This window comes from Ambystoma mexicanum, chromosome 7p, assembly GCF_040938575.1.
Source record: "Ambystoma mexicanum isolate Mex_15411 chromosome 7p, UKY_AmexF1_1, whole genome shotgun sequence".
Classification (NCBI taxonomy): Eukaryota; Metazoa; Chordata; class Amphibia; order Caudata; family Ambystomatidae; genus Ambystoma; species Ambystoma mexicanum.
In genome coordinates, this window is record NC_090939.1 from 654,659,155 (window position 1) to 654,679,391 (window position 20,237).

At 47.5% G+C, this 20,237-nt stretch overlaps 1 protein-coding gene across 4 annotated transcripts in view; it reads right to left on the reverse strand.

Annotated features, from left to right (window-relative positions):
- CHST10 (carbohydrate sulfotransferase 10) overlaps positions 1-20,237 on the reverse strand; it is a 217,843-nt gene that overhangs the window by 91,626 nt on the left and 105,980 nt on the right. For 2 of the 4 annotated variants that reach the window (XM_069636699.1, XM_069636700.1), the window contains exon 3: positions 13,057-13,160. In XM_069636699.1, coding sequence (XP_069492800.1) covers positions 13,057-13,160 — 104 coding nt within the window. Of the gene's footprint in view, positions 1-4,598; positions 4,752-13,056; positions 13,161-20,237 lie in introns of those variants that run through there. The other 2 variants (XM_069636701.1, XM_069636703.1) reach the window with 2 other exon arrangements.

The following is a 20,237-nucleotide window of genomic DNA, read 5'->3' on the forward strand; positions in this document are numbered from 1 at the left end:
TAGAAACTCGAGCGCGTGACCCTGAGCTAGGGCGTCCAGCACCCAACGGTCGGTGGAGATGGACTCCCACACGCTGACGAAGCTCGCCAGCCGGCCTCCCACCGGGGTGCTTCGGTGGGGGCCCGACCCCACAGCCGGTTCAGTCCTGCTTCGACGAGGCTTTGCCGCCTTGTCCTCCTTGGCGACGACGGCAGGGTCCGCCTGACTTGCCTCGTCCCCTGTAAGCTTCATGTGACGACGAACGGGCCGCTTGACGGTAGGTGGAAAATCCGCCGCTGGAACCTTTGGAGGCACCCTGTTTGCCTCTGCCGCTCCAAAAGGGCGGCCGCGGTTGCTGGAGAACCCCAAGAGCCCGGGCCGTCTCCGTGTCTGCCTTGATGGCTTGAAGGGAATCGTCCACAGTTTTCACCGAACAGGTTGTTTCCGTCGAACTGCATGTCCAAGACTCTGGTTTGCACGTCCTGACGGAAGTCAGTAGCCTTGAGCCATCCACGCCGCCTAAGGCACACGCCGTTGCCCAACTGGCGAAATCCAGTGTCAGCGATGTCTGTCGCAATCGTAATGGCGTGGTCCGATGCCACCTCTCCTTCCTGCAAGATCTCTAGGGCTTCCGCCCTCTTGTCGTCTGGTAGGAAGTCCAGCAGGGGGGCCAGTTTGTACCACAACTCCCTGTCGTAGCGGGCTACGATAGCCAAGGTGTTGGCCGCCTTAATCGTCGTCGCTGCTGACGAGATGACTCTGCGTCCCATCGTGACTAATTTCTTTCCCTCGCCGTCCGGCGGGGAGGTTGACGTAGAGGCCGCGCCCCCCCCGCTTTCTTCCTGGCCGCCGCGGAGACGACCGAGTCCGGGGTCGGCTGTGCCTGAAGGCACAAGGGGGCCGCGTCCGGGACCCAGTACTTCTTCTCGTACCGATCCCTTCTAGCCGGCGTCGTGGATGGGTTCTTGAGGAGGGCGAGGCCCTCATCCCAAATATCGTCTAGTAGAGGTACAGCGAGGACCGTCTTCCTCTTGGTCTCGCGCCGTTGATAAAGGAAACCTTCCTTCTTCTTCTCTTCCGGGCAGAGCTGGAAAAGCTCGGATGCCCTGGCGATCATGGAGTGAAACGATCCAATCTCGTCGGGCGGGGAAGCCCGGGTGGGAGGTGACGACGGGAGATCCTCGTCGTAAACCTCGTCGTCTGTACCCGTCGCGGCCGTGTCAGTCTCTGTATCATCCCCACGTGTCGTGGACGGGGAGGAGGGCTGAACAGGGCGCGATGGCTGAAAAGGAGGTGGAGGATGAATCCTTCTTCTCTTAGGGGGAGGGCTCCCAGAAGGGCCTGGCTCCGGGTCCCCCGTCGGGAGCGGTTCCTCCGTTGGTGGTAACGTCAGTCTCGTCCTTATCTCCGAGCATAAGGACTGTATAGCCAACAAAATGGCCGCCGAGTTGTCTTGCGGCACTGGTTGAGGGAGAACCGACGGGTGATCAGGAGCACCGTCGGCATCCTCGACGCCCTCGTCGTCTTCCACGTCAGGGTCCCTCCCGACAGGATGGCCTTCTTCCACGCCAGAGCCGTGGCCTAAGACTTCGATCAGCTCCTCCTCAGAGGTTGAGGCCGAGTCCACAACGACCTCCTGCCCCCCCTTTTTCTTCTCCGTCGGAGGTTTTCACAGGGTTCGATGGGCATGAAAGAGGACTCCCTCCGTGATGGCAGGGAGATTCTGGGCCCCGGGGTCGCCACCACTGGTGTAGCCTCCACAGGCTGAGCCAGGGCCGCCGCTACTGTCTCGATAGAGGCCTTGGCCGGATGGATCAAGGCTTTCACCACCTTAGGTGCGCTCACCGCCTTCTCCTTGGGGGGAGGGTCACCACCTCGCTTCCCCTCCGATGGGGCCTTAGGGCACGACCGGGGTCTCTCCAGAAGTTTGGCTGGGTGCTCGGCCTTCCTCTTACCCGAGCCAGAGCGTTGGCTCGTGGTTGATGACGCCGGGGAGGATGCGCCCTGCCTGGCGCCCGTAGAGCCCGACCGTTCGGCGCTCCCGGTGCCATCGGACTCGCGGTGCTTGGCCTTCTGTTGGACCCCCGTCGCCGGGGCGCCCTCAAAGGTCTTAGAAGACCGCTCGGACTTCTTCTTCTTCTTCTCGCCTGACGGGCTCTTTCCTTCCAGCCAGTTGGCGAGACGTTGATGGCGGTCCTTCATGGTCCGCTCCGACATATTGCTGCAAAACGCACAGTCCTTCTCCACGTGCGTCTTGTCCTCATGTAGGCAGTAAAGGCAAAGGGAGTGTTTGTCCTCCTTAAAGACATTCTGAAGCTGGCATCCAGGGCAGACCCTGAACAGCTTTCCAGGCGTCGAGCTTCCCTTCTCCTGGGCCATGTTCGAGATGGGCCTGAGAAACTTCTGGAGTCCTCCAAAAGCGCGGCTTGACGTAATCTTCACCCTTGAGGGGCGTAGACGAATCCGACACGGGTCCCCGTTGATCGGATGAAGAAACGGTGGAGCTTGAGGCTCTTTTGACCGAAAAAAGAGAAATTTTTCTGAGAAAAAATGTGAAAAATAGCACTAACGCTCGAGAGCAATAGCACGAGGATCCCAACACTTGAACGTGCGGTAAAAATCTGAAGATGGCTGCCAGAGGCGGGGATTAGGTAGAGGGCAGTCATTGGCTATGGTCAGTATGACGCAGAGATCAGTGATTGGTTACTACTACGAAAGACAGATCAGAAAGGAAACTGATACTGATTTTTTCTTTACCGAGGATTCCCAGCCTGACGACGGGGAATATTCATGAGCATGTGAATCCATGCCAGACCCCATGCTGGAGAAGCTAGCCTCCAGAGTGTAACCTTGCCTAACCCATTTGCAGACTAAACTCAGCAGATAGAAGGATCTTCAAGTGTGGTGACTCAGGAACCCAAGTTTGACATTTCTTCCACTGCTTCTGTCCTTTTTTTATTCCTGAGCTCCAAGCAATCTCATGCCACGTGTTCTTCACAATTTTCCAGGGTTTTGAGGAGAGTTTATAAGTTCAGGGCAAGGCATGACTTTGAGTTCACTAAGCACAAAAACGATATTGTTTGCAGCTGACATTTCCATATCATCAGGGTACCTGAAAGGGACAAGACCACAAGTCGGCTTCAAGTGACAAATCCCTGTCATAAGAATGGGGCAAGGCAGGGGATCCTCTCTGCGCCTTCCCCGGGCCCAGCATAGGCAGGGGATCCTCTCTGTGCCATCCCCGGGCCCAGCATTTGTTAGCAAGCGGCAGCACCCTGTCATATGAATGGGGCAAGGCAGGGGATCCCCTCTGCGCCATCCCCGGACCCAGCATTTGTTAGCAAGCGGCAGAACCTGGCATGATGACATCCCAGCCCTTCTCTCTAACAGTGAGACAAGGAACTTCATCAAGCATCAGTTTCACCTGTCCTATGAAGCATGACATCACCCCTTCCTTTAAATCCTATATTCTAAGAGACGGTCTAACAAATATCAACTAATCTCAAATCTCCCTTAAAAACAGTGGTACATATTAACAACTTTCTATGCTCTGAAGCTTGGCAATGCTCCTACAACTCCTACATCCAACTATCAAGAGCAATGGCATAGTAAGTGTGGACTATTGTAACGTTTCCAAATTCAGATAGGTTGCAACAGGTGCATAAAACCAAACAAATAAAGTCTTCGGAACAGTCACCAAACAGCTTAATCTTTCTATAAAAAACAACCACACCACCCATCCATATCTATATATATATAAAACACCTACGTATGTTTCTGTACTCAGTGTTAGGTTGCCCTCTGTTGTCCAAATGGCAAACACCTCTGTGTGCCATTCCACTTCAACAACAGCTATCATTTTAACAAACAGAATGAGCACGGTTCTCCGTTGTCATCTTCACATTCCACTATCGCAAACATTCAAAATAATTTCAAATTACTTCCTTCCAACCCCACTTCACTTCACATAGGGCATGACGGTTCCAGTGTCAATGAACAGTTAATTGCCGGCTCACCGTTTTAGTCTATAAGGAGGAAAATGCTGTAGGACGAATGCCTCCTCATGAGCTCATACTGAAAGTAGGTGCTGTAATTATACGCTGTAATTATGCTACTACGCAATCTTATGCCATCACGTGGACTCTGCAATGGAACAAGGTTGACAATTACGTGTCTTCAAAGGCACATCATAGAGGCCTGTGTAACCGATGGATTAAACTTAGATACTGTTCTTGCACCGTGCATACCTCACATTCCATCTGATACAAATAGGCCTTTCAAATTCAAAAGAAAAAAAAAGTTCCTATATGTTTAGCCTTTTCAATGACCCTTAATAAGTCACAGGGGCAGACGTTTGACAGAATCTGCCTATACCTTCCGAAACCTGTATTCAGTTACAGGCAACTATTTTATTTTAATTTTTTTAAATTAGGTTTATTGTTAACAAATTGAAACCTTTTATATGCATACATTATCATATATCCACATTCTCGTCTCCACAATACAAAAATAGCAAACCCTGTATCCAATATATCACATTTCATATCCATATATTTAAGTTAATCCACCACTTTTATAATATGTTCTACAAATTTCATTACTGTTAAAATCAAGCTTACCTTCTCACCAATTAAAAATCTTTCCCACCATTCCATTGCTGTTAATAAGAGCGTCTGCTCTAAATGCCCCTCAAATATCGTGTTCTCTTTTTGGTCACTGTTTTACAGGTAGTTACAGGCAACTTGTATGTTGCTCTCTCAAGAGCTCGATCATTCGGCTCATTAAGTGTTCTACCTGAGAATAACGAGATTGTTAATTGTATTTACAATTAAATATATGAGTGAATAAATAAAAGTGCGCTATTCAGTAAATAACCTTTAAAATATTCTAGAACAGCATATGTTACGCCGGGTACAGCTAGTTTTTGAAATAACTCAATTTAATAATAGACCGGACCAAACAAATGAGGACCTCCAATAACAATATTCAAAGGTGAAGCAGTTATGCAATTTCCACAAATCCCAAATAATATCTTCCCCTTGTGCCCTTGTTCCAGTCCTTAATTACATGACGGGAGAACTCCAACAGGAGACAGGTAGCCTAAATGCCAGTCGAAACAAAGAAAAATATCCCCCCCTTCATAATACAAATTTGTTTATAATAGAATCTCTACCACTTTTGCAAAGCATAAAAATACCAGCAACACTAGACCCACTTATCGTACAGGCAGCAGTACAGAATTTGCTCAAAGGCCTCTAGCAGACGATCAAAGAGGGTGGAACACAAGGACTAATGAGAAAGAACTATACTTGGAATACTGAACACTACTAGTGATTAAGACCCATTTCATGGTTTAATTTTTTCAATTCTCCTTCAGGTCAATTTTTTGGCTGGAAAGATTACGTAGGAAAAGCAGTCTTCGACATTCCTGCAGCTTGCCACACATTTTAGCTCAAATTCCTGATGTTTTGTTGCTAAAGTAGCCAAGCACGTTTCTCCAGAGTCCCACTCCTTTATTCTACAAGGAGGCTTTGCCCAGTGCCGATCACCTATTCCCGAGTTATGCACGCTTGAGCCTTCACATACTGAATAATCTGTGCCATCTCCACTGCCATATCGAGCAATTGCTCTAATTAAGTGATTATGACTCACCTAAAATATAATTTGAACTTCCCTATCAAAACAGATAACAATGTATAGTTCAATAATCAGATGCTTATCATAATCCCCCAAAGTTACAGATTTTGGCTAGTAACCGATATGCAACATTACTGCTTTTTTCAATCTCATGAACACCTTAGGATCTCAGGTAGAATTTAGGTCTTTAGGTATACATTACTAATTATAACATTTTCATTGATATCTGTTGCAAATAGAAACCAACTGAAAGCGCCTAGAGCCTTCATTTTTAATAAAGCCCTCTCCTTTTACAGCCTCAATTAATCTCCCTTAATTGTTGCCAAATCCTTCAAAGTGCTTTCATTTATCAGGAGGCTTTCCAGGATACTGTCTCCAGCTAGAAGGGCAGTGCCCCATGACCTTTGACATCTTGAATACAAAAGAATGTTCGATCCGCTCCGGTCACACCCAAAATCAATGTTCGAATTAAACTCCTTTGGGCAATGTCACGCCACCACACTCACAGGCCCCCATCATTGCTTACCTTATACCACCTGGACATCTACCTCGATGTGGGGCGTGCACTTTGGAGCTCTTCTGGCAGTGGAACGTCAAACAGGGATTTGGCAAGATCATGACCTCATTGTTCCCATGCAGCCAGCACCCAATCGGTCCAGAGATGCATCAAGCTTTCTGTATATGTGTAGCAGAAGGACCACTTGGGTAAGGGTTGCAGATGTTCACTGCCCAACACTGCCCCCTATATTTCCTGCTCGAGGTCCACTCAGATAGACATACCATGCAACATTAACGTTGTTTCTGTAACCAAACTATGAATTATTGAATTCATATTGAATTATGAATGGATTGATCATTTAAAAAAAATTTGTTTTGAATTTAGAAAGTTTTTATGTAGACATTTCATGGGGGAATATGCTACACAGCAGCATTACTCTGCTTCCTCGCTGAGATACGCAAGTTACCTTAGTAACTAGATCTCTGTATCCGTTTTGTCTCTATCAATTGTGTTCTATTTCATATTTTTTCTATTTCATGTTTATTGAGGTTAGAGGTTGAATATGTTATTTTTTATTATTATTTCTTTAACTAAATATTATGTATATGGCAATTGTTTTAATGTATGTGATTTATGGACATTTTCGATATGATACTTCTTATTGTGCTATGTGAATATGTGAATTCACCTTGAAATTCTAATTTGATATTTTAACTTGTGTATTTTCTTCTTTTGTAAAGGTTAGTCAATAACCAAAACAAATATAACAATGAATTATCACATGTTCTCATTTTCCGATCTTGTGTGAGGTGTTAACGACTGCAGATGAAAACATGCCCCATGCAAAGCAAGACTGAATGATTGAGAATAATGATTGTTTTCGGTTGCTCAACTAAAATAGTCCATATCTTTTGCAAATGTGCAGTATCAATTGTTTCGCTATTGGTAACGGGTCTACCTGTATTTGAGAACCCTAGGAAAGAGGGGTATCAACATTTTGCAATTCATGAAAAAGACAAACAACTCACACATTACCAATCCCAACAAAAAAACGAATGAGTGCGCAAAAAGACCCAGACACTAAAGAAATGCAGTGTGCGCACCCAAACATGTGCGCGCAACACACACGCGCAGAGCGGCAGCGCAAAAGTGTGTAGATCACGGAAACCGTTCACTTCACAGTCAACCGACTACCTGTATGAAAACAACGACAGCTGCCTCATTCGCAATAGGGCTCAGTGATGTGGGGAGTGATGATTGTATGGGGTAAGAGCCCATGGACTACCTCACAGCACAAGTATTAGTCGGCAGGGTCCCATCGCATTAATCCTGTGGCCTCTTTAAGAGGGACATTTAACAGTATACATGTTAGGCCCATGTATGCAGAGGTGGGCTGACCTTTACGGAACTCTGGAGATTTCCCGGTAAACCCCAGCACCCTGGGCATTTTTTCCAATGTTCTCATAAGAAAAGTGTTGAGCTGGCTGAAAATGTGCAATAGGGTGGCACTTTGAACATGTTTCCAGGGAATCTTGGGACAGAGCGTGCAAGAGAGACAGAGAGAGCATGAGAACAAGCACGAAGGCATGAGAGAATCAATGTTCGAATTAAACGCATTTGGGCAATGTCACACTACATGCACGAGCACGAAAGAGCACGAGAGAAAGGACGAGAGAGCACGAGACAAAGCGCAAGAGCGAGGGAGAGAATGAGAGCAAGAGAGATCTGACCGAAGAGAGGAAGGGGAGCTGTGGCAAGGAGAAAGGAACGCTAGTTAAATTAGGGGAATGGACAAAGAAAATTAAGAATGAGAATGCTAGCACATCCCTGGGAGGTGTAGGACAGTGGGAGACAGAAAGAAAGACAACAGAAGCCATTGTTGCCCGAGAGGAGTGGAGGGAGGAACGAGCATGTAGAGGAACGCTGAGGAGGCAAGACTGGAGTTAGCTTGAGGGCTAGTTTTCCAGTGCAGTGACAGGCCCTAGGTAAGTGGGAGCATCGACTCTGTGAGGATGGAAGGAAGACAGGTTTTGAGTAGGAGTTAGGGCAGCGTGTGTTGCGGCACCAGCCATGTTTCTGCAGATGCAATGGGGAGGTAGCGCTTCGTCCCAGTTTTCATGCCTATTTGTGGGAGGGGGGTCTTTGGTCACCATGGTGGCACATCCATGGAAATGTGACGACGCGGCTATTGGAAGGGCTATATAATCACGGCCTCTCATTTAGACAGTGCATCTTAGTGCTTCGGTGGTCACTCAAGTTTGCTGCTGCCAGTTCCTCCTTACCTTCTTCTTACCTCCTGCTGGCCTTCCGATTGCCCCCTGCCCATCTCCTGCCTGCCATATTTTAGTCAATGTCCTGACCGACTATCCTGCAGTTGGGTCCAGCACCATCAAGACTTCCCTGCCAGTGCATGGCACTGCCCGCGTGCCACATACAATCAGGGGAACCACAACATGGTATGGGGAGGCGGCCCAGAAAGACCCAAGACTATCACCACGGCTGATTCAGAGGGAGGACGAAGAAACGTTGAAGATCCCAGCATGCAGCAGAAAAGGGGTATCCTCCACGACACATTCGTCCTTCATCTAGCAGAGTGACTGAATGACTGGGGGAGTGTTAAAAGTCCCTCTCCATACAACCACTGGAAAGCAGAGAAGTCCCAAAGGGCAGGTAGGGGGAAGCTTACTACTGAGAGAAAATAAAGCAAGATCCCGGGAAAGCGTACAGGACTCTAACAAGTGACTCAATGTACTCTTGAGGCAAATCCTTGAAGACTTTTCAAACCACATGCCCCTGGCCAGATTTACGTGTCTGTAACAAAACACACATCAAAGTATGATATGATATGATCGTTTATTTATATAGCGCCTATACACAATGTGTTTCAAAGTACGCAAGGCAAGTGTTGGCGAAGGGTAGTTTTGACAGGAAAAGTCATCCCTTGGGCTGTTTTAGTTTACTTAACCAACTACTTGTAAGTAACGTTCCCTACCCACTTTAATCCTCTTTTAAAATATATTTTTTAACATTGTCTTTATTAATACAGATCCAATCTCTTGAAATGTTTTCAGGTGGCTGGTGGTGTTTTCCCAATGTCTTCGTACAAGTCTAAATTCTAACGACAATTGGCGTAAATGTGCTAGCAATGGGTATTTACTTCACAATAGACATCTATCACCTGTTACTGGCCAAGTACCTTATATACCCCAACACCATTGCTACCTTTCAGAACCTTGTTGAACACGCCAACACAGCATGGCTACAGCTCAGAGAGTTCCTAAGGGTAGGTCCTATGGGGATGAAGCCACAAGACCAGGAGTCCTGTCTTGTAGCTCTTGATAGCAGGCCAGCATGTGCCTGCACAGGGGATCTAATGCACAATGCAGAGTGTCAAATGATAGCCTCTATGGCTCTTAGATCAGGTATCCCAAAAGAAAACACCTAGGCATGCTGCTGCATACGGTACTTGCGTCTCTCACCAGAAACTGCGGAGCAGATGGCCACGACTCAAGCACTCTTGCAAACATTTCTTCAGACCCAAGAAATGGTAGAAAGTGGGCTTTTTGCTACTTCTTTCCAATGGTGTACCCCAGCAGATATGCTTTTTGTCTGGATGCTTACAGATTTTTGGGGTGAGGCCTTTTTGCATCACTCACCAGCTTCTCATTTGAAGTGCTCTGGGCAGTCCCCGTGGCTACCAGTGCATTGAGCGTGTCTCCCTTAGTGTGTACACTTTATTTTGATAGTAGAACACAAGCCCCCTTCAGTGGAGTGATGCAGAGACTCTTAGTGTCCACTTTTCTGTTTCTAGTTTCTTTGTGATGTGTAGCGCACAGGTTGCTGGCAGTGAATCGACCTTCACCTTTTTTTCTGGTGCACAGCCATGCATCTTAATATTTTGTCACAATGCCTTTCTGAGAACCATATTCTCAAAATGGCTGCTACTCATGGCTGCAGCACGGTTCTTTGTGCCATTTTCTTTGTTGGCCATATTCCTTCCTTCTGAGGTCAGAAATGGGCAAGTACCTAAAAGCAACCTTTAGTGCCAGTCCTCACATACTACCCTCCAGTCAGTTCCCACACACTGACAAGGGGCCAATAGTGGCAAAGGGTGACCATCACTGCCAATGCCCCTATGCTCACCATTAGAGAGAGCAGCACATTTGGCTGATTAGTTCCGAACAGCGGTCTTCAAGCCGTGGGACTGGACCACCTAGTGGGGACTTGGGTGGGGGGAATGTCCCGGGGGCGCAGAGCTCTTCTAGCTGGAAGAGAAGGAAGCCTGCTTGCCTTTGCCACAGCGATGGCGCTCTCTATTATAAATCCACTTGCCCTGGTTTTGGACATGAGACTGGGGAGGAAGGGATGGGAGTCACAGATAGTTTTTCTGCAGGCTTGTATGTTCTCTCTCTGTGATCGGTGGCATTATGTCTGGAGAGCACATCTCACTGGCTGAATACCTGAGTACCTGTGCCCCATTCCGAACAGAACATCTTTGTTTCCCCAAATGTGTGTGAAGAAACCTGGGTGGCATTTAAGAACTTCTGTTAAAATGATGCTTAAAACGGGTCACGAGATTATTTAGAGACACTCTGCGTAGTTTCCACACTGTGGGAATCCTGAAAGATTATCGTGTTCTTACAGCATTAGCTCTCGCTGAAACAAACCATCTGCCGCGCGGCAAAATGAGATTACAGACGTGTTACCGTGCTTGGCAGCAGCAGCAGCAGCACAGGCGGAGTCTGACAGAGCGCTGCTGCTTCCACGGGCCGCATGTTATCTCTTTATGATATGATATGGCAGTTATAACGCGCCTATACACAAGTGTTTTGAGGCGCGACGAGGCAAGGGAGGGGAACAGAGGGAAGACGACAACGATCCTACTACGTCAGGTGACATTGAGATCGCGCAAGTGCAGGGGAGGCGGAGGGGAAAGTGCGAGGGGAAAGGGGAGAGGAAGTGAAGTACACAGGATAGGCAGTAAATAAAATAAATAAAAACAATAAATAAGAAGCGCGTTCAGCTGGTGGCAGGTGCAAGGGTAAGTGCAGACATCAGGTGTCAAGTGCTGGTAGGGGGCTGCAGGGACACAGAAACAGCCCCAGGGTGGAAGGGTTGCCAGGGGGGCATTGCAGGTGTGCAACTGGCAGGCAAGGGACCTGGACCCAAGAGCAGAGGGTAGCCAGGTGACCAGTGCAGTTTCAGTTTCAGGCAGGAGTTCAGGAGGGGAGAGGTGGAGAGAAAGCAGAAGCAAAGAGGAAGGTCTTGAGGTTCTTCCGGAACCACAGATGGTTCTCCTCAATTTTCAGAGAGGCAGGGAGGCTGTTCCAGAGGGAGGCTGTTCCAGAGGGAGGCCCCAGCCGAAGAAAGACACCTCATTTAATAAACAACTGCTGACAAAATCAAAAGGGTTGGCTTGGTTTTAATAGCGAACTACGTGTTAAGACAAAAAAAAGAGTTTTCAAATTACAGTACTGAAACAATTCTGTGTAGCACAGACATTCTGGACATTTGTTCTCAAGAGCTATGCCCAGAAACATTTTGTAACGACAACCATTGTTGAAGGTAGCCATGACATTTGCAATGCAAAAGAAAAGATAGAGCTCATACTAAGGTCATCATTAGGCGTTGGACAATAATGGTAAAAGCAGGCTCTATTTCGAATACAGTGTTGCAGATGGTATTCAGCGCATGCAGTCGTCATAGGAACCGCACATGCTACAAACGACACTTGCACAATGCATTTCCGTCCTCAAAACAAATATGGAAATGGATGAAAGTCAAATATTGCATGCAGTTTTTCTAAAATGCCTCATGCATTATTTAGGGAAATGTGCTTCTGTGGTGAATGGTGTCGCCTAGAAGTCAAGTGTTGTGAAGACTCAGACGAAGGAACAAGTGTACCTCTTCACATAACTGTGATGCACATCTCCTGTTGCTTATTAACTTTAGCATTGTCCATCACTAGAAAGACTTTGGATTTAGGTCTCCTGCATCTGCTTCATTTTGGGACTAAGGACCTGGGGCACATTAAAGTCTAGTTCTGCCAAAAGCAGTTGATGGGAGGACCATGGCAAAGAAGCTCACTGCAGGCTGGCTCTCTACTATACTGGCAGTACTGTACCCATAGCTGTGTTTCAGGAATTTCTTTTAGGAGGAAAGATGGCAATCCACCTCTTTTTGGAGTTACAAGATAGTGGCCACACCAATAGGAGAGGCTGATGTTGCAGAGTCATGACCTGGTAATATTTTTATGAGTAGCTTCAGGGTTCAAAATTGCTGGGAGCTATTTGGCGCCGGGCTATAATCTAGCCTGGTTGGCTTGACACCAGAAGCTACTTTTGACTCTAGGTCATCTGGCGTTATAAACACACACCCATTTGACATTAAATCTCTATATTTGGGAATGCATATAATGGAGCACTGGGGTACATTTAGAGGACATTTATACAATAAAGGGTTGTATATAAATTAGGGCTTACATTTTATGAGGAAGTGAGATTAGTGGCATGCGAGGTACTACCTCCTTGTTGCCCAGAGGTAGCGCCTGCTGACTCTGTGATGCCAAATACCCAGGAGCTGCTTTAGCACCTGCTCATTACATCTCTATTGCCATCCCTGCAGCTCGCACCCATGTTTCACGTGCTCTTGAAATTAAAAAGTCATTGCAAAATAAAAATACCCTGACACACAGGATATCATCAGCTACTTCAGGAAGCATAACCAAGAGGACCTTTTGTGCACCTGCTGACAGGACTGGTGGTAAAAGCATGATCCTCCTATTCAAATTCCTACATTTGTTCAGGGGGGTACATACGACTACTGCCACTACCCTACAGCGAGCAGGCTTAAACACAAGAGTGACATATGATTAAAAAAGCACCCTAGAATATTGGATGCCTGTCTGCTTTTCTAGTTATATAACTTTCATAATGAAGTACCTGTTGGTCTACCTTCAGTGTTTCAACGTTTGCTTCAGCCACTGGCAGCTTCCTTGCTTGAGCCACAGCACTCCACGTCATTGGTCTCGATTTAATGGAATAACCTGTAATCATACAAATAACATGAGAGTTGAAGGTTAGCTCCAGCGAGATAAACTGCCCTAGTGCATTACCCACGTCTGCGTCGGGAAGTCGGTGGCCCAATTGTGCCACTTTCTACCTGGTGCTACATAGCACAATACTATGAGTCAATTTGACTTATGTCCCAGAAAGAGGATTTAGAATGCTTTCCACGTACCATAGAGCCTGCTCGCATGAGGGTCTCTCAACCAGACTAAGCAACTGGGAAATTTACTAGTGCGCTGAAACTACCAGGCAAAAACCTGCTGCAACACTGAAAGAGCAGATCAACAGAACAAGTACACTTGGTCGCTTTTCAACCCGGCAATGACACAACGGAAGAGAACATTCAAGGTCCTACAACCAATATTCAGCAGGGATGAGAAACTAAAATATGTGTGCAGCTAAACCATCTTAATTGCTTATTTTTATTAATTATTTTATTGGGTATAATGTACCTATACAGCAAATGGTGTTTCAAGGCGTGACAAGACAGAAGAGGGCAGGTGGGGGGTAAGGGGGGAACAGATGAAGAAACTATCACGGTTCTACTAGGCCTTGTGTCATTGGGATCGTGCAACTGGAAAATCAAGCAGGGCTTCTAAAGCAGAGCAGATTTTCATTAGGACAAGAATGAAAGGGGACCAGAGCACACTCGTGTAAAGTGTAAAGATGCAAAGCCATCTGCAGATGATCTGATGGCATAACTCCAAAGCAGCGAGCGATACAGATTCGAAGGGCATATATAAGAGACCAAACAATGTTGGACATCTTGTTCAGTGCAAGAAATCTTTGAAAAGCAATGTATAGTCGTGAGACTTGCAATGAACCCAGAGCAAGAATACACCTAGACAGGCTGACACGTTGAACTAGAAAACTGAAGCCACCACTTGATCACAGCCACCCACGGGCAGGGTGCTGAAGGGAGACTAGTCTGGGACACTAAAGGAGGCGGAAGCTCAAGAACTCAACGGCACTCAATCTAAGAAACAGAGGCTGACACAGGGATTTGGGTTCCATGTCAGACTATGGTGAACTCTCAAGCTGGCGCCATCCAGAATGCCACAGCACGGCCATGAGTGAGAATAGTCTGTGCCAGCCCACCAATATTTGTGAAACACCGCCTCTTAAGATCTTTAATATCAAGGGTCACAACAAAGGACGGTGACATGGTGAAACCGCGGCATGCATTGATGGTTCAGTGGAACCATGACAGCATTGTGGGGTCCCACATCCTTCAGCCCGTATAGCCACAACCGCAAAACCAATAGATATTTTGAAGTCCTACTTGGATAGTGGAGTCAGGAGACTTGTGTGCTAGCTAAATAGGGTAGGAGCCATCATCAAGCCTGACGCACACTGGGATGGTCTTGGGAATTGCAGTATTTAACTACTGATAATATAGATCCCCGGGGGTCTGCTAAAGAGGTCAGTGAGCACAGTGACTGGCAGGTAATGTTGATGCAGTGTTCTCCCTGGACAGGGCATTGAATGTGCAAAGTAAGGTATTCGCCTGAGACAGGGACGGTCACACGGCACAGCACTGCAGAGAGCCATTTTTAAAATTCATAAGAATAAAGTTGAGGACAATGGTTGATTTTTGAACCAATCGAGTTCTTGGAACAACGCGCCATCACGACATGGTATTGCATCACTGTTCCATGAAGCTGCGCAAACGCTCTTTTCTTTCCACTGACATGATGCTGTTTGTTCACTTCCCTGGCGACTCATCATAAATCATAAAAGCACACCTAGTAAATTAAATAATAAACCCTGACTTGGGTCATTAAAACAGTTTGACGCTGTATGAGATCCGTTATTGCTACTGACAGTAATTTTGTAAATTTTTCTGATATTTCACCCATATACGTTGGCATGCACATTTCACCTGTTTAAGCAACACATGTTAGACACCGTTCCCCATACTGTTGCTATATATCTGTACCCCCCGCCGTCGCTGTAAACCCACCCCCGTCTCTATGTGTCCGTGCGTCGCTCTGTTCCCTGCCATCCTGTTCACGTGCCTGGTCTCGGGCGCCTCAAAGATAACCGTCATATCAGATCACTAGGCTTACCCTCTTCTATATACCATCATTCAACTAGAACACAGTTATACACATGATTAATTCGGCCTACCTGTTCACAAACGAATATGACCCCATGAACACCTCATCACCCTAATAAAACGCAGCTAACCGAGCACACTCCGGCATAGTTGCTCACATATGCGTCCTTCAGGCCTAACGCAGCCAGAGCCGTCTGGGTGTCCACCCACTAGACTGCACACATCCAACTGATATCTCCAGCTACCACCCAGCAACTACATCAGCTGCACACATATCTGGTGCACCCACGCACCCTACGACACCATCTCTCTCTCTACTGACCAGAACTACGGTTCCCGAGGGCGTTCAACCTACCGGCGCTTTGAGGTCATACCACTGATATATAGAGCGCTATATAAATGCCAAGTAACATAACATAACACTTGTTTTGCCTTTAAATTATATCACCCTGTTATGTTTAAAGTTATCATTCACACTTATTTTACTATACCATTTGCCTCAAATATACCAAACATGCCCCAATGCTCCAACCACAAGGCTGTCAGGACTATACTGCACTGATGATTTGCATACTCACAATGCCTTGCTGCTGCGGCTCTGAAATTCCAGTGATGGTTAATAGGTGGCGCTGTGGCATGTGTCACTTGGCTCAAGTGGGGTATTCCACTTTCACATTTCAGGTGAAAGGGATTTCTTCCCGGCCTTTTAAAACCCACCATTCTCTTGCTGGTGTTTGCTAAACTATACAATTTAAAACTGCATTCTCAAACTATGAGAAAACATTATGTGCTAATAGCATTTTGCCTACATGTGTCGTACAAACAACTCGAGGTGGATTGGAGGCACAATCCATCATTTTCGTCCAGGGGGAACGACTGCAAGTCCTCAGATGTCGCCATCATTGTTAAAGGGAGGCACCTCAGTGAACGACAGCGTGCGGATCAAGAATGAACGATTGGAAGTGTTCCGAAGCCGGAGTCTGCTGCTCCCCACCTCCAGGACCATCCTGATGGAGAGGTGACTTTAACTGCACCATTGAGGAAGATGGACGCACCGGCCCAGGCTCTGCCGGAACGGATGTGGTGTCGAGGCAGCTCCAGGAGATTGCTGGGGAGGCTTCCCTGGGGGGGTGTCATTGGAGGCATGGGGTGAATGGAAGGACTTCTCCCGGAGCCTCCCCGATGGCTCAGTGCACTCCAGTATTCACATTATCTTTTATTTTACTGTATTGCTTATAGCGCGAATGTAGCTCAAGAGCAGCAGAGCGCTTTACAACAGGATTGCGCCAGAATTTATACAGTAATGGAGTACTGTTGGTGGAGGCAAAGAGGGACTTTAATTCCTTCAGCAGGTATTGTTGAAAGAGCCATGTTTTTAGTGTTTTACAGAACTGGAGAATGGTAGGGGCATTTTGAGCGTGTACCGGGCTTGAGTTCGAGATGGTCGGGGTGTGGCAGGAGAAGGACTGCTTGCGAGTCTTCTCTTTGTGGGCTAACTTTGGCTCCAACCTTTTGATAGTTTTGCTACGTGAGGTGCGAGAACGTCCAGAGGAGTGTAGTTTAGTGCCATGTATGTTGGTGTTCCTTTTGAGACTGCTTTGCAGGTGATGCATGCTGTTTTGAATATGATCCCAGCAGGAAGGGGGAGCCAGTGAAGCATGCACAGGGTTGGGGAGATACAGTCGAATTTGCGGGCACCTGCCACAAGGTGGTGTGCTGCTTTGAGGGGGGCCAGGTGTGTGGCTGGAAGCCCAGTATGGAGGGCACTTCCCCCATCGAGGTGCGAGATAATGAGGGCTTGGAATGCCATACGGAATACGTTTGGGTGGGATGAAAGGTTTGATTTTGCAGAGTGCATGCATCTGTAGCCGTGCAGTTCATGCCTTTTTGGCTATATGCATCTTCACTTCCTAAACGGTAAAGCCTGTTCAGAGCTCCATGGTTGCAGTCCACTATATGGACCACAGAGCAATCAGCTACAGGTGGGGTGCTTTCAGGAAAGTTCCCAGGGGGACAAGTATCCTGGAATCTGAAATGCACATTTTAGGATGATGAGGAGACAAAGGCAAATCTTAGAGAGGCATATGCAGTGTGGAGAGGTATGAGGGAATGCTTCCAGAATGCAAGCCGAGCTGCGGCACGGGAACAGAAGAGAACGTTCAGGGAGCTGCAAAGCAGAGCTGCAAAGCAAACTGCAGAGACTGTTCAAACTCAAGCTCCAAGGATGGGACATAAAGGACGAGTTGGGGTAAACCAGGAAGGGGTTAGCAGGCCACTTCCAGGCAGAATCCAGGAAAGTCATATTCTGTTCCAGGATCAAGCCACTTGAGAAGGACAAACATGTCAACTCAATTTTCTTCAAGAAGCCATCCTCCTCAGCCACGCCCCTAGTAGAACTTTGTGACCCAGCTGGTACCATTCACAGTGGTAAAGAAGAGGTCATGAAGGTCGTCATCGACTTTTATGGCAACCTCTACTCACTGAAGGGGTCAGAGAGGGACCAGGCGGACATGTTCCTGGCTGGGATCTCAAAGACACTGGGCCCAGAAGAGGGCAAGCCTGAATGCTCCCTCCATACTGGGGGAGCTACACCAGACAGTTATGCCCTCCAAGCGCGGCAAGATCCTGGGTTGTGACTGACTCTCAGTCGAACTGTATGTCAAACTCTGGGACCTGATCAGACTTGACTTGCTCGGTCTATATAAGGAGACGGCAGAAAGGGGTAGCATGCCACAGACTCTAAGAGAAAGCATGATTGCACGCTTGTACAAGCAGAAAGGCAAAAAAGAGGACCTCAAGAACTGGAGGCCCATCTCCCTTCTGAATGTGGACTACAAGATCCTTGCAAAAGTAATAGCTAACTGTCTGAAAAGTGTGATCGGACAAATATGCCACTCACACCAGTCCCGTTTGATACCTGGTTGCTAGATCGCAGACATCCTGGTTCAGAACAGTGACACTATCGAGTACATTAAGAACCGAAGGGTCTTGGCGGCTCTGGTCTGCCTGGATCAGGAAAAGCTGTTCGACCGAGTCTCCCGTGAGTTCGTGGACCGGCACTGGGGCTGGGAGACTTCTTCTGTGGCATGATGAATGTAATGTATAAAGACATCTTCAGTACTGCTATGGTTAACGGTTGGAAGACCACCTCCTTCCCAGAGGAGTCAGGGGTCCAACAAGGGTGCCCACTCTCACCTCTTATGTTTGTTTGTGGTATAGAACTCCTGGGGGAACACATCAGACAGAACAAAGACATGAGTACCACTCTGTGAGAAATAATGTCTTCTGTTATTTGATCGCTCCAGTGTGTAGCGCTAAATAAGAAATACAATATTATTATCAGAGGGATCAAGGTGCCAGGAAGCGACTGAAAAGGCGAGGTGAAGTGCTCCCTCTACATGTATGACTTCTAAGCCTTCTGCTCAGGTGAAAGCTCTGTGAGGGCCCTGTGAAGAACTGCGAGGACTTCTGCAAAGCATCAGGGGCCAAGATAAACTGAACAAAGTCAGAGGCTATGCTCTTTAGAGACTGGAACACCGCACATGTGCCGCTGCCCTTTCCCATCAGGCTGGCCCACATGAAGATCCAGGGAGTCTGGTTCGGACACGACCGAGCCGCAGATAAATGTGGGACGAACGAGTAGCGAAGGACAAACAGAAGTGGGGACTCTTAGCTTGTGAAAGTGGACCATCAAAGGGAAGACACTGGCCCTGAGGAACGACATGCTACCGGTGCTACAGTACGTGGCTCAGGTCTGGCCTGTGCAGAAGAGGACAGCAAGGGCCATCACCCAGATGGTGTTCTACTTTGCATGGAACTCCAAGATGGACCGAGTGAAAAGGGACACATTGTACAAGGAGCACGAGAAAGGAGAGATGGGAGTGCCGGACATCCCCACCATCCCGAGAGGCTTCTTCACCTGCAACTGCACGAGGATCACACTAAAGAGTAGCAACAAGAGTCACATGGGATTCCTGGTGGCCCGCTCCTTCCGCCTACATGTCTGGCATGAACTGGGGAGGGCAGAGTGGAACACCAGGATCCCATACAATTGGACGGCATCTTGGTGCTGCGCAGAACCAGAGGCATCTGTGAGGGAATTCCAACTGGAGGCAGTGACACCGGACCAGTGGAAGACAGGAGCCACCAATGCATGCATCCGTGAGAGAGAAGGCTGCAAGCAGATTGGTGCCCTACCCTCAGCAACAGCAGAACACATGTGGGAGAACATTGCATCAGAGTAGCTGGCGAACAAGCAGAAAGACATCGGCTGGATGGTCGTCCGGGGGGGAGGGTCTGCAGTTGAGAGCCTTCATGCATGCCAGAGGACTGCACCACTTCAGAAACTTCCCGAAGGGATGGAGTACCACCTCTTCTGGGACTGCACCTACATAAGGGACTGGCAAAGGACCAATCCACAGAGCTGGGGAGCATGATCCCTACCATGAACATAACTGTTGAAACGTTTATTTCCCGGGGTCCACGCACAGCAAGATATTGAGGCCTGCTGGAGAAGCCTGTACTGTTTTAAAGATGTGCTCCTCTTTCCCAAGAACCACCTAGTGGTGGGAAGAAAGAAACATTGACTGAATCCTGTTGGTGTATGATCCAAAGCCTTCTGAGGGACTACAAGATCATCGATGGATCAGACGATGAGGGAGAGTGAGTAATGTACACTTTGATTACCTGTTCTAGTTTTTTCTCTTTCAGGGACCACCTAGTAGTGGGGAAGAAAGAAACATTGACCGCATCTTTCCGGCGGTAAGACGAGGTTGGGTAAGTAACGTACACTTAACCTAATATGAGCTTTTCCTTTCACGGGTAAAGGTCATCAGAAAAAGCTGGTACACATGTTGTCTTGATGGGTTCTAGAGACTGATGAATAAAGTGGGAGAGTTCTGAAAGTGACACCCTATTATATCTGAACGGAACGATGACCCCAGACAAAAACGGTTATCAGTCCTTGCTTCACTTTGGACCGATAATGTCAGAAGTG